At 51.7% G+C, this 12,281-nt stretch overlaps 1 protein-coding gene across 1 annotated transcript in view; it reads right to left on the minus strand.

Annotated features, from left to right (window-relative positions):
* Positions 1-12,102, minus strand: part of ADAT1 (adenosine deaminase, tRNA-specific 1) — a 28,924-nt gene extending 16,822 nt beyond the window's left edge. The window contains exons 1-4 of the mRNA XM_015428216.1: positions 12,037-12,102; positions 11,845-11,899; positions 8,101-8,231; positions 6,840-7,386 (exon numbers count right to left, since the gene is read on the minus strand). Of these exons, the coding sequence (XP_015283702.1) occupies positions 6,840-7,386; positions 8,101-8,231; positions 11,845-11,899; positions 12,037-12,085 (782 nt within the window). The 5' untranslated portion in view covers positions 12,086-12,102. The remainder of the gene's footprint in view (positions 1-6,839; positions 7,387-8,100; positions 8,232-11,844; positions 11,900-12,036) is intronic.
* Between the last annotated feature and the right edge of the window lie 179 nt (positions 12,103-12,281).

Genomic DNA, 12,281 nt, shown 5'->3' on the forward strand with positions numbered 1-12,281 from the left:
AGAACCGTCTCTCTGATTTCGGCATTAAGTCCCAATCTGTACATCTCCGCCAAAATGTGATCTGGGCAGTCACGTAACTTAGCTGCCTGATGCTGGAACTCGAGGGTGTACTCACGCACCGACTTCTTGCCCTGGCGGAAAGTGCGCAAAAAGGCTTTAGCTCTTTGGCTGGCGTTGACATCCTCAAAACGAGCCCTTAGCGCCCACATGAAAGCCCGCAAATTGAACAGTTCGGGGCCACGGTCATTGTGCAGCCCTACATACCAAGTGGCGGCGGCTCCCTTCAGTCTCGCCGCTATGACATCTATTAGGGCTCCTTCATTTGGGAACAAATGTCGACTTTCAGTCACAAACTTGTGCACTCTCACCGTAAAGAACGCTAGATCTTCTGGGTTGCCATCAAAAGTCGCCTCTAACAGGTCTTTGGGTCGTGCTCGTGGTGCCCTCAGAGGGGGACCCAACGGTCCCTGGTCCAACCGGAGAGGAGGAGCAGGTACCGCGGGTGCTACCGGAGGCATCGGCAGCGGCAAACCCGGCTGCGGCAGTGGCGCTGGTGCTCCCGGTCCCGGAGGCGGTGCGACCCCTGGTTGCTGGGCATGGGCAGCCAACAGGTGAGCAATGCGGGTGTCCATCATCCCCGGTAAGGCTTCAAACGCGTCGTTTACGGTCCTCATTAAGTCTCGCACCGATTGTTCCAATTCATCCAACCGGTCTTCCGTCCCCTCTTCCGACATATGTCCCCGTCTTCGGTATGTCAGAGGCGGCTCATAGTCTCCCTCACTTGGAGGTCTCGAAGCACCCTCTTGGAAGCCCGACCGAGCCCCTTCTGTCAGAGGTTCAAACATCCAATCTTCCACTTCTCGGCGGTGGGTCCCGAACGCTACCGCCTTCTCCGGGTCGGGGTAAAGACCCTTGTCAAACAAGCTCTCCCGAAGTCCGCTACCACGGCGAGAGTAAACTTCTCTGGTGCCCTTGGCATTGTACAAAGTCCAATCATCCTGCACCGGTACCATCCGCGGGCCCCATCCCGAAGGTGTTGGAGGCGGCCAAGACAGGTACGCAGGTAACCGGGGAATCGTTCCCCCCACCGCACCCGACGTGGGTGTGGTAGTTGAAGTGGCCACCGTTACAGAAGTGACCACGGCTGTGGGGGGTGTAGGGACCGATCTCATGTCCCCCTCCGTTGTAGGAATGGTTCCCTCTGTCCCGCTCATGACTGCGTCAGACTCGAGACGATGGGGAGGGTGAGTTCTAACAATATGTTGGATCCCCAAGCATCGAGAATAGATCCACGTTTCAAAGAAAGTAAAATTTATTTCAAAGCATTGGAAAGACACTCAAACACGTTCTTTGTTAGAACTGACTACAGAATGGCAGGTCAAGCATAATAAAGGAATTCAAAACAGGTATAGAACCAATGGGTCACTTTCCCGCTGGCGGGTTAGAGGAAACGGTTGCGCGCCCATTCCCTGAGAACCAGGTGATCGTTAGACATAACACAGGAGCAGTTCCCAGGCGAGAAAAGCAACAAGCCGGCAATGAAGCAAACTCCCCCGACACATCCTCCAGTTGTTTGGCTTAGGCATTACAGCAGGATAACATAACAGCGCAGAGGCTAAGGGGGGGGAAACAACTGTACCGAGGTACCAGTAACACAGAACACCATGGCAGCTTGCTGACATACTGCCCCCTCAAAACTGTACCGAAGTACCAGTAACACAGAACACCATGGCAGCTTGCTGACATCACCACACCTCAAAAAGTATATTATAGCGAGACTGCGCCGACGCGGTGCGGCGACGGGCGGAGCACAGCTTCCCTCTGTGCCGCCCGACCCGATAACGGACCTTTCCAAGTCTTCCGGCTGCCGGGAGAACTTGGCCAGCCCTCTGGAGGAAGGGCTGGAGTAAGGAGCGTCTTTTTTTGGGGGGCCCGCACTTGGCAAAGCGGGGGGGTGTCCAGAAACAGCCCAGATACAAGACCGTTGGAGGGGGAAGAACATGGCCGCCGCCATGTTCGGACCAGCCGCAGCCTTCCGGACTTTTTAAATAAAAGAAAGCTTCGACGAGGAAATTAACGCAACGACAAGATAGAAGAAACCTGAAGTGTGAGTAAAATCTTTGTTTGGAGGAGCGCTAAATCCCCAAAGAGAAAGTGTCCAAGCAGGAAAGTAGAAGTGGCTGGGAGAAATAAAGGACTCAAACTTTATATCGTTCTGTGAGGTGGGGAAAAGACAAGTGTTGGAGTGTGTGCTGTTTGACGGACTTGTATTGTTGGCAAAGACGGATTTAAAAAGGGAAAAGAGAGACCAGCAGAAAAGCAATAAATCACCAGCTTTGTGCCCTCTACTGGATCAGATGACCAACTTTAACGTCAAGCTTGATATGTTGCAAAAGGAACTCAAAACTTCAAGGAGAAAGAAATAAAGCGGATGTTCCTGAAGCAACAACATAAAGCGGCAGATGGACCTGAGACAGTAGAGGAGAACAAAGACGCAGAAGAAGAAGAAGAGAAGGATGGGGAAGATTCTAATACCATCTTTTTTTTTTTTTTTGAGCCCCCGGAGGGGCTTTTTTGTTGATTTTTTTAACACTACATAAAACTACAACAGAAAAGGGAAGGGGGAAAACTACATGTAAGGGAGAAAGTAAAGAACCCACTACTGACTAAAAACCCAAGAGAAGAGATCCTCCAACTAGCTTTTTTGCATCCAATCTTTTCATCTTTGTACTTCTTATGAACTGTGTCAAATTTTTAAAACTTTTAACCCTCCCCATTTACATTTAATTGCCCAATAACAGTGCCCCCCCTCATCCCCTGGAACCAAAGTTCTCAAAGGCACAATTCAGAGTTCTTCAGCCTTTACTTCTTCTTCTCTCTTTTCCACAGTTTGTAGGGACTTTTCGGGACTGCTACCCCCGTATCCAATTGAGTTTGTTTGGAGGAAGAGCACAAGTTCTTTATATTTTTTTCTACGTTGCCTTGCTTCAAATGGAATATCCTTTAGCGTTCTGACAGCATTCTCCCCCACCTTCAGGGGTGTCACAGCCACTGCTTTCAGGATAGCATCCCTGACATGCCTCTTCGAGAATCTTACTACAATTTCCCCAGGCAGATTGTTTTTCTTTATAAATCCTGAATATGACCTGTAGGCCACATCCATGTCGTTGAATAATAATTCCGCCTTTATATCTGTTACTGGGGCGAGTAGCTCACTCATAAGTTCTTTAAGATTCTCTCCTCTATTCTCTGGCACCCCTTGGAAGCGCAGGACCATGTTGGCCTTATTCATTTGCACTTGCAGCATCTGATCTTCCAAAGAAACAGTTTTCTTTTCCAATTTTTGGACCTTCTTCTTCACTTTCTGCGTTGCCTCAGCCATTTCCTTCATTTTCTCAGCATCCTGCTTCATTACTTGGATCAAGTCCGTTATTTGTGTTTGTTGAGCAGTGATACTTGTTGTTATCACTGCCAGCTGATTTTGTTGCGCAGTAATATTCATTGTTACTACGGACTTCTGCTCTTTAAAGGCATTTAGCTGTTCCAGTAGAGGGCACATGACCTCAGCCATCGCCTTCGTTGTCTCACTGGTCATTTCCGGCTACGGGGACTCTGGTTTCGTTTTTGAAAATTTCCCTTTGTCTTTGTCCCTCTTCCCCGCCATCTTTTTCGTTTGTTTACTTCACAAAAAAAAATTTAGTCTCTGAATATGCACTTGACTGTATAGCTCGAATGGGCAATCGCACGTTTATTCTTCCGCTCCCCCCCCCTTCGCACAACAATTTATGCACATAGGAGACGTCTCTCCGCGCTTGCTTCTGCCGGTCCGCCGCGTAGGGTAGGGAGCGACTTTTCTTTTAAAATACGTTTCTCGGTTGACTCACATTCATAATGGGTCTTCCGGCCCCGCTTCTTTCATCATTTTTCACGCCCGATCTCCTGCGCTTGATCCGGTTAGCTTCACTTGTACCTTTCGGTCTCTCGGCCGGACGTACCACTGGAGCAAGGGAGAGCCTCGATTCTCCGGCTTTCAGCCATCGAAGAGGCTACCCCCTCAAAGCTCCTTGGCCAGGGTCCCTTCGCCAGGCCCGTGGGGGGGTTAACGAGCCTGCTCACCCCCTCCCTCCGCCAGAGCACGGAGACACCCCCGGGAGGTCCAGGAGGTGAGTCCGTGAGCATGCCGCCATCAACCGGAAGTCCGATTCTAATACCATCTTGATTAGTCTGGCAGAACCCTTTGATCCTGAAGCAGAATTAGGGGCTCCCACCCCTAAAGCATTTAAAAACTGATTTGGACTTTGACAGGAAGAGAAGAAAATGCAAAATAGTTTAACTTCGATAGCCTGATGTTTATTCTTAATGCATAACTTTAAACCTATGATATTTACACTATAGCCAAAGAGATTGCTTGCTTGACAATTTTATATTATTAATCCTCATATTTTACTACTAAGATAATAGGGATGTATCAACAATCTTTTATGTCTGTACCATGGATCCTTGTTACTCTTTATTTTAGGTTGTTTCCTTCCCCTGACCCTGTAGGTTTGTCGTTTAGAAAATAAAAAATTTGAAAAAGGTAGAATGATAAAGGATTGGAACACTTTCCCTATGAAGAAAGGTTAAAACACTTGGGGCTCTTTAGCTTGGAGAAACAACAGCTGAGGGGTGACATGATCAAGGTTTATAAGATTATGCATGGGACAGAGCAGGTTGAGAAATACTTTTCTTCCTTTCTCACAATACAAGAACTTGTGGGCATTCCATGAAATTGCTGAGCAGTCGGGTTAGAACAGATAAAAGGAAGTCCTTCTTCACCCAAAGAGTGATGAACACATGGAATTCACTGCCACAGGAGGTGGTGACGGCTACAAGCATGGACGGCTTCAAGAAGGAATTAGATAAGCATATGGAGCAGAGGTCCATCAGTTGCTATTAGCCACAAGGTATAGATAGGAACTCTCGGTCTGGGGCAAGTGATGCTCTGTATTTTTGGTACTTGGGGGGGGGGGCGCAACAGTGGGAGGCCTTCTAGTGTCCTGGCCCCACTGCTGGACCTCCTGATGGCCCCTGGTATTTTTGGCCACCACTGTGGGTACGTTCAGACGGGGCATTTGAGCCGGTATACGAGCCGGTTAGAATTGGAGTACTTACACGCGATCACACAGCCAACATCTGCCTTCCGTCCCTAACTATTGCAAACACCCTTAAAACCGGTGTATTCTGCTACTAGGTCCCCAAGTGGTGGTATCCTGAGTGCTCCGGTTCTAGCCGCATTATCCCCGTCTGATCTCTCTCTGCCGGTGTAGAGCCACTTCCATTCGGAAGCCCGAGGCTTCCACTTTTCGGCCATCTTTTTTTTAGCCTCCTTGATGTGCGCTTGGGCAAAGCTTCGCCCAGGCGTTTGTAAAAAAAAAAGAGAGACGCTTAGTTTTAGGCTGCGGACGAGTCTGGAACCTCACGGAGGCCCTTTTCGCTGTAAAAGTTTAAAGGGAAGTCTTCACTTCAGGGCATGTTTTTTGGGACGGGGTGTTTTGCGCCTGCGCGAAGAACTCAACTCTGTGAATAGCTGCCTATGCGCATGTGCAAAATGTAAAAAACAAAACAAAACCGCCGACACACACTACTGCGTGTTGGTAGTGTGAATGGGCATATCGCGATGTGCTGCGCAGTCAGGTGGTGAGTGTGATCGCGTTTCTTCCAGATCAAACTGCTCCAGTTCCAACCGGAGCAATTTATGCCGGCTTAAATGGCCCGTCTGAACGCACCCTGTGTGACACAGAGTGTTGGACTAGATGGGCCATTGGCCTGACCCAACATTGGCTTCTCTTATGTTCTTATGTTGAGAGCTAGATTCGAGTTCAGGACCACCTTAGAGACCAACAAGATTGGGGGGGGGGGGAGATGAGCTTTTGAAGCAAAAAGTACCTGGCAACAGGCGTGTGGAATTTCAAAAGCTTATACCGACAATCTTGTGGGTCGCAAAGATGCTACGGGGATGCCAAGCCAGCTGTTCTGCTCTCCTGTGAGCTACATCTGGTGTCAACGTCCTGCCTCAGTTGCATTCTGCAGTAACTGAAGCGTCCCGAATGTCTTCCCGAAGGACAGCCTCAAGTAACGTAGACAGAGAGAGAGCTCTGGTGCTGCCAAGGCCATGAAGAGAACAGTCCCAAAAGTCTCCACCTCACAAACCAGTCTGGGCTGGCAGGAGCTACTGTCCTTCTGCGTCCAAGTGCTCCTCCTCCTCCTCCTCGCTCCTGGAGGAATCAGACTCCACCTCAGGGCTGCTGCTGCTGCTGCTGACAGCAGAGAGGTTCAGGCGGGGCAGCCGGTGTTGGCCTGAAGCAGCAGAACAAAGTCTGAGTTGAGTGGCACCCTGTAAGTCCAACAAAGTTCTGTTCAGGGTATAAGCTTCCATGTGCAAGCCCACTTCTTTGGATATCCAAGGAGGTGTGCCTTGCACACGAAAGCTCATACTCTGAATAAAACTTTGTTGGTCTTAATGGTGCCTGACTGGACTCAGACTTTGTTCTGCTGACAGCAGAGTGGGCCAAGCCTCAGTTGCAGCAGCAGAAAAAAGCCTCCACGGGAAAGTTCACAGAATGTTTGTGGAAAGAAAATGAAAACCCAAGCGCACGCACACAACCCGACTGCCCGCTTGGTGCTCCCAATGTGCTTCCTGACTTGACCACCAAGCAGCTTTCCGCTCTTGAGGAGCACCTGCATCCCCTGCCCCTCCCCCCCACACTCCCCAGCCCCCAAGGGGAACAGCTGTCACCACCAGGCCCTGCTTGGCAGCCAGGCAGGCAGGCCTCGTGGTCCTTCATGGCGGCACTCACCGTGCAACGATGGCCCTCTCCATGGCCTCTTGGCTGTAGGGACATTTGCCACCCACCACCACGGCTGACAGGTAGATGGGCTGCTGGAGGAAATGCATCAGGAGGGCGCCCTGCCAGCCGAGCACATTCCAGCGAGCCAGCTTGTCACTGCAAGACATGGAGGCAGTCCTAGGCCCACGGCCCGGCTTGATCCGCAGGAGCCCCACAGTGTGGTACTCGCTGCCAGGCTGCTGGGAGTCGCCCGCGTCCCCCGGGACACACTTTGCCCCCGTCCTATGGACATCCATCATCACTTGGGTGGGGCCGCGGGCAGCTGCAGGATCCTCGGCAGCCCCCAGAGCGGGTGGGCGGGCAGCCCCCTGTGCCGAATCCCCGGCAGCCACTTTTGCTCTCTTGGGGGAGGGGCCGGCCGCAATCTCTTCTGCTTCGCTTCCACTCCACTGCCCTCCAGAGCTCGGGCTGCCAGCCCTGGGAGCCAGCCCTGGGCTCAGGGGCCAGCACGGCTGGGCCTCCTCTTCCGCCATCGGGATGATGGAAGCGTCCCCACCTGGAAGGAATGACACAGCGGCTCAGAGGAAGACTCCCCCAGGGAGAGGAAGCATTGCCAAGGTCGCGGGGGAAAGGGGGAGCAGGGCCAGCAGCACCATTCCCGCCCCCACCTGCCCCCCTTGTAGGAAGAGGTTCAGGAATGCGGGCAGGCTCTTGGGAATGTGTCCACACCGCAGCGTCAGAAGCATCCCTCAAGCACACCCGCTGCTTTCACCAGTGGCGCCGGGGAGGGACACTGGAGGCATCTGAGATGTGGAAAGTCCCGGGCAGACGGGCTGCAGCGATCCCAAAGGTGCAGCAGCCCCTTCCATGAAAGCAAAATGCAACACCCAGACTAGGGCCGGCCCTGGGCGTAGAAGGCGCTCCTCTCCTCCACACGCGCCACGGGAGGCGGTGTGTGTGTTAAGAAGGCCGAGAGGCCTCCAGTCCACACCAGAGGCCCACCCAGCCCCTTCTTCACAGAGCTCGCCCAGGCTGACCCGTTCTGCTCCTCACTTCACTCCCCTTCCCCCAATCCGGTCACTCGGGCTGAGAGAAGTGGGTCAGGGCCCACAGAATTAACCCTGCCCCCGCTGAAGATGGCAACCTCTGCCCGTTCCAGATGCATGCACAGCCCTGTGGGGGGCAAGAGAAGGCAAGGAAGTCGCTCTCTTCACCCAGCAGGCCCAAAGACCAACTCAACATACTTAAATGAATATAAAATAAAACTTACAAGGTGTGTGGCTAGAGAAAAAAACAAAGGTGATGTGTGGCCTGAGAATCCACGTCCCTTGCTCAGTCCCTGGGCTAAAGATGCTTGTCTCTTGTTGCACGGCTGCCAGCCACAGCTGGTGGAGGAGGTACCTAGAGTGGGAAAGGGAATCACTTCCTCAGGAGACGGAGAACCCTAACCCCCCTCCCAGCCCTGGGGCCCTGAGCCCAACTCCGTGTTCCTGGGGGTGCTCCCCACGAAGGTGCCGGGGAGCATCACCGTCCTCCCCTCCGAAGAACAACGAGGCCCTCTGCAGAGAGAGAAGGGGGGAGGGGGGGGGAAACAGCTTCCGGGAGTGAGAGGAGACTAGGAGTTATAAAACATTTGTGTACACTTGGCAAAGATGGGGAAATGCCATCCTGGCTGTACTTGTGGTCTGTGCCTCTAAAGTAAGAGTGCTACCAGGGGTCACACCCAAACTCTTGACAGAGGAAGCTGGGACCAGCTGTACCCCTTCAGAGTGGGGATCAGCTCCAGACAACTGTTTTAACCATCCCACTATGGCTCCCAGACAACCTGCCAGAGCTTCTGGGGTGATGTCTGGCTGGCCGTTTATTAATAGATACAGCTGCGTGCCATCAATGTATTGATGGCACCCTAGCCCTGGGGTGGCCAAACTGCGGCTTGCAAGCAGCATGTGGCTCTTGAACACATATTGTGTGGCTCCCAGCAGGGCGGCTCTGGAAGCAAAGACGAGGCATGCCACCCCAATTGGTCTTCCCTTCCCCAGCCAGTATTCCCTTCCCTGGGTAGGCTTGAGGTGGGGAGGAGCAGAGAACAAAAGCAGCTTTAACTTCAAATGCGTTCCCAAAGCTCCCCTCCCCCACCTTAGAGAAGGCATTTGTCTCTTTAAATCCCTTCTCTAAGCCAAGCCAGCCAGTGTGGGGAGGGGGGGGGCTTGGGGGATGCATCTGAAGTTAAAGTTGCTTTCTTTCCACTTCTCCCTCCCTCCCCCCATCTATTTGTTTTCTTTCAACTTTCTTTCTCTCCTCCCTCCCCATCTAAAGTTAAATGTGTTGTCCAAGCCCAAGCCCAAGCCCCACCCCACCACCAATGTACTGGCAGGCTTGGCATGGGGAAGGCATTTGTCTCTTTAAATCCCTTCTCCAAGCCAAGCCAGCGTGGCAGCTGGGGGCTTGGAGAACACATTTAAAGTTGCTTTCTTCCCACCTCTCCCTTCCTCTCTCCCTCCCTCCTCCCCATCTATTTGCTTTCTTTCCACCCCTTCCTCTGTTTCTCCTTTCCTCCCTTTCTCTTTCTTCCTCCCTCATTTATTTGCTTTATTTCTCTCTCTTTTCCTACCCCTTTTGTTTTTATTTTTGGCAGTCTCACTTAATGTTAATAAAAAGCATATTTGCATTAAAAAAAAAAAACACCCGTATTTGTTCATTATTTGCAGCTCTCAGACATCTGACATTTATTCTATGTGGCTCTTGTGTTAAGCAAGTTTGGCCACCCCTGCCGTAGCCCAAACCTCCTGACTTAACTGGGCGAGAGGGCACATATATAGATGTTAAAAAGCACTGAGGAGAGGATCACCCTTTGGGGGACACCGCACACAAATGGGTGTTGCAAAGAAACCCTCTCCTCAAGTGCTACCCTCTGTCCCCGCCCTTGGAGAAATGAGCACAATCAACGTAAGGCAATCCCACGTATTCCAGTGGCGGCAAAGCGGTGGGTCAACAGGTCATGGTCAACCATGTGAAATGCGGCTGAAAGGTCTAGTAACAATGACAGCACTGACCCGCCCTGATCCAGCTGTCTACGGAGGTCATCTTTAAGGGCGACTAAAACCATCTCTGTCCCATGACCAGGTTGGAAGCTGGACTACAACAGATCCAGAGGATTCAAAGCACACAGAAATACATAAAAGCCACTACTTTAAAATCAGTAATTTAAAACTGCTGGTAAGCAGAAGAACTGAAATGAATCAAATGCCATCATAAATAAAATGGTCTTTGGCGGCCTCCTAAAGACTGAGACTGAGGGAGGCCAGGTGCCCTTCCCAGCGGGTGCTGCCACTGAAAGGGCCCTCTCTCATCTCTCCACCAGACAAGCTTCTCAGGTCGATGGGACAGTCAAAAGGGCCTCTCCCTATGATCTTAATCCCTGGATAGAAATGTACGGGAGACGACAGTCCTTCAGATACCCTGGTCCCAAGCAGTATTCCCTCTAAGCTGAGTTAGTGTGAGCTCGCTCACAATTTTTGAGCCTCCAGTTCACACATTTTTGTCTTCGCTCAGGAAGGATGCCCCCTGAGCAAACTAATTCATGCAGCAGCCAAATCGCTCGCTCACAACTTTAATGCCAGTAGCTCACAAAGTAGAATTTCTGCTCACAAGACTCCACGGCTTGGAGGGAGCATTGGTCCCAAGCCATGCAAGGCTTTAAAGATTAAAAGCAACACACTGAACCAGGTCTGGAAGCACACGGAGAGCCAGTTTAAATTAAGTACTGAGGCCACGTGAGCCCCACCCAGCAGTCTGGCTGCAGCAGCATTCTGCACTACCCACGGCCTCCAAACACTCCTGAGGAACGGTCCCAAGTTAGGTTCATTGCAACAGCCCAGTCTAAATGTGACTAAGGCATGCGCATCACTGTGACTAGCCAAGAACAGGTACATTTGGAGCACCAGCCAAATCTGGGTAAAAACACAGCCCTGAACCACAGCAAGTGTACAGTTTTCTAAGGTGACTGCTATGTCAATTAGCACTCCCAAGCTGCAAACCTGGCTTTTCAGGGGGAATATAACCCCATCTCAGGCAGGAGAGATCTCAAGTCCCCAGCCTGCCTTTCTACTAGCTCAGAGCAACTCGGTCTTGTCAGGATCAGTTCTCTCCTTGATTATTATTTTTTTTGGGGTGGTGGTGGAATGATGTACTCAGTAGTACGCTTTATATATGTGTATAAAATGTACCCCAGAAGTTTCATTAATCCAAATCATTCAAATCCATAGTAAAGTATCCAAACTTCAAATGTATATTTTCTAGTTAATCATTTCAACTTATGGTGGTCACAGTATATCCTGGATTTTACGTAAACTGAAGTAATTACATATTAAAGCTTGAGAGCTGCTCTTTCATATGGCCTCTATCCTAATTATTTCTAGAATCACTTGGTTGTCTGTGGAAGCGAACAAAAAGCAAGAAGAGGGCACTAGAAAGAGAACCGGAGAGGTTTCCTGGGAGGTGTGTGCAATGCCCGGAGGGAGTCTTCTTCCTTGGCAGCAGAGTGAACTTCCTCAACACTCTGAGTTGAAGAGGATGGATGTTACGCTTTTGTCTAAACGGCACCATCTGTTGTTCCTCGCCACGTTGTCTTAGCAAAGACTCAGGCAGCTGGCTCTAAAGAGGCCCGGGGCTCCGAAGCGGAGAAGTCACCCACAGACGCCCCTCAGCAGAAAGGAACTAAGCATAACTAAGGCAGACGCCACCCTGGGACTAGCCAAGAACAGGTACGTCTGGAGCACCGGCCGGTGTTTTGCCTGTTGCATTTTTACAGCTCTTTAGTGACCAACATGTCCCAGGAAGCAGCACCACTCCCTCCCTCCCTCCCTCCCTCCCTCCCAGCAAGCTCCAGCAGCAGGGACTCAGAAGACAGGAGCCCCAAAGGAACTCTCCAGGCCCAGCACAGCCAGGGGGCACCAGCGATCTCGGCACCGGAGATCTGTCTGTCAAGCCTTGCCAAACACCGTCCCTCACTCACCTCTGGAAGCTCCTCTTGGCCACCACTTCGGCGTGACTGTCGTTGAGAACATCCCCTGCAAGACCAGCACCGGAGTCAGCACGACCTGACCACCACCACCACCACCACCACCACCACCCCCCTGCGGAGGAGGGCGCTCAGCCCAGTGGCTGGCAGAAGGGGCTGGGGGGCGCTGGGGGGCACTGGGCTCACCCGTCTTCCTCATGTTTGATTGCCCGATGCATTTCGTCCCCGTTCCCATGGCGACCACTTCCTTGGCGGCTGGGAAAGGGAAGAGGCCACAAACACGTCACCCCATCATATAGGCAGGGGCACTGGGCTCACCCGTCTTCCTCATGTTTGATTGCCCGATGCATTTCGTCCCCGTTCCCATGGCGACCACTTCCTTGGCGGCTGGGAAAGGGAAGAGGCCACAAACACGTCACCCCATCATATAG

This window comes from Gekko japonicus, unplaced genomic scaffold (genome assembly GCF_001447785.1).
Source record: "Gekko japonicus isolate JY-2015 unplaced genomic scaffold, Gekko_japonicus_V1.1 scaffold1901, whole genome shotgun sequence".
Classification (NCBI taxonomy): domain Eukaryota; kingdom Metazoa; phylum Chordata; class Lepidosauria; order Squamata; family Gekkonidae; genus Gekko; species Gekko japonicus.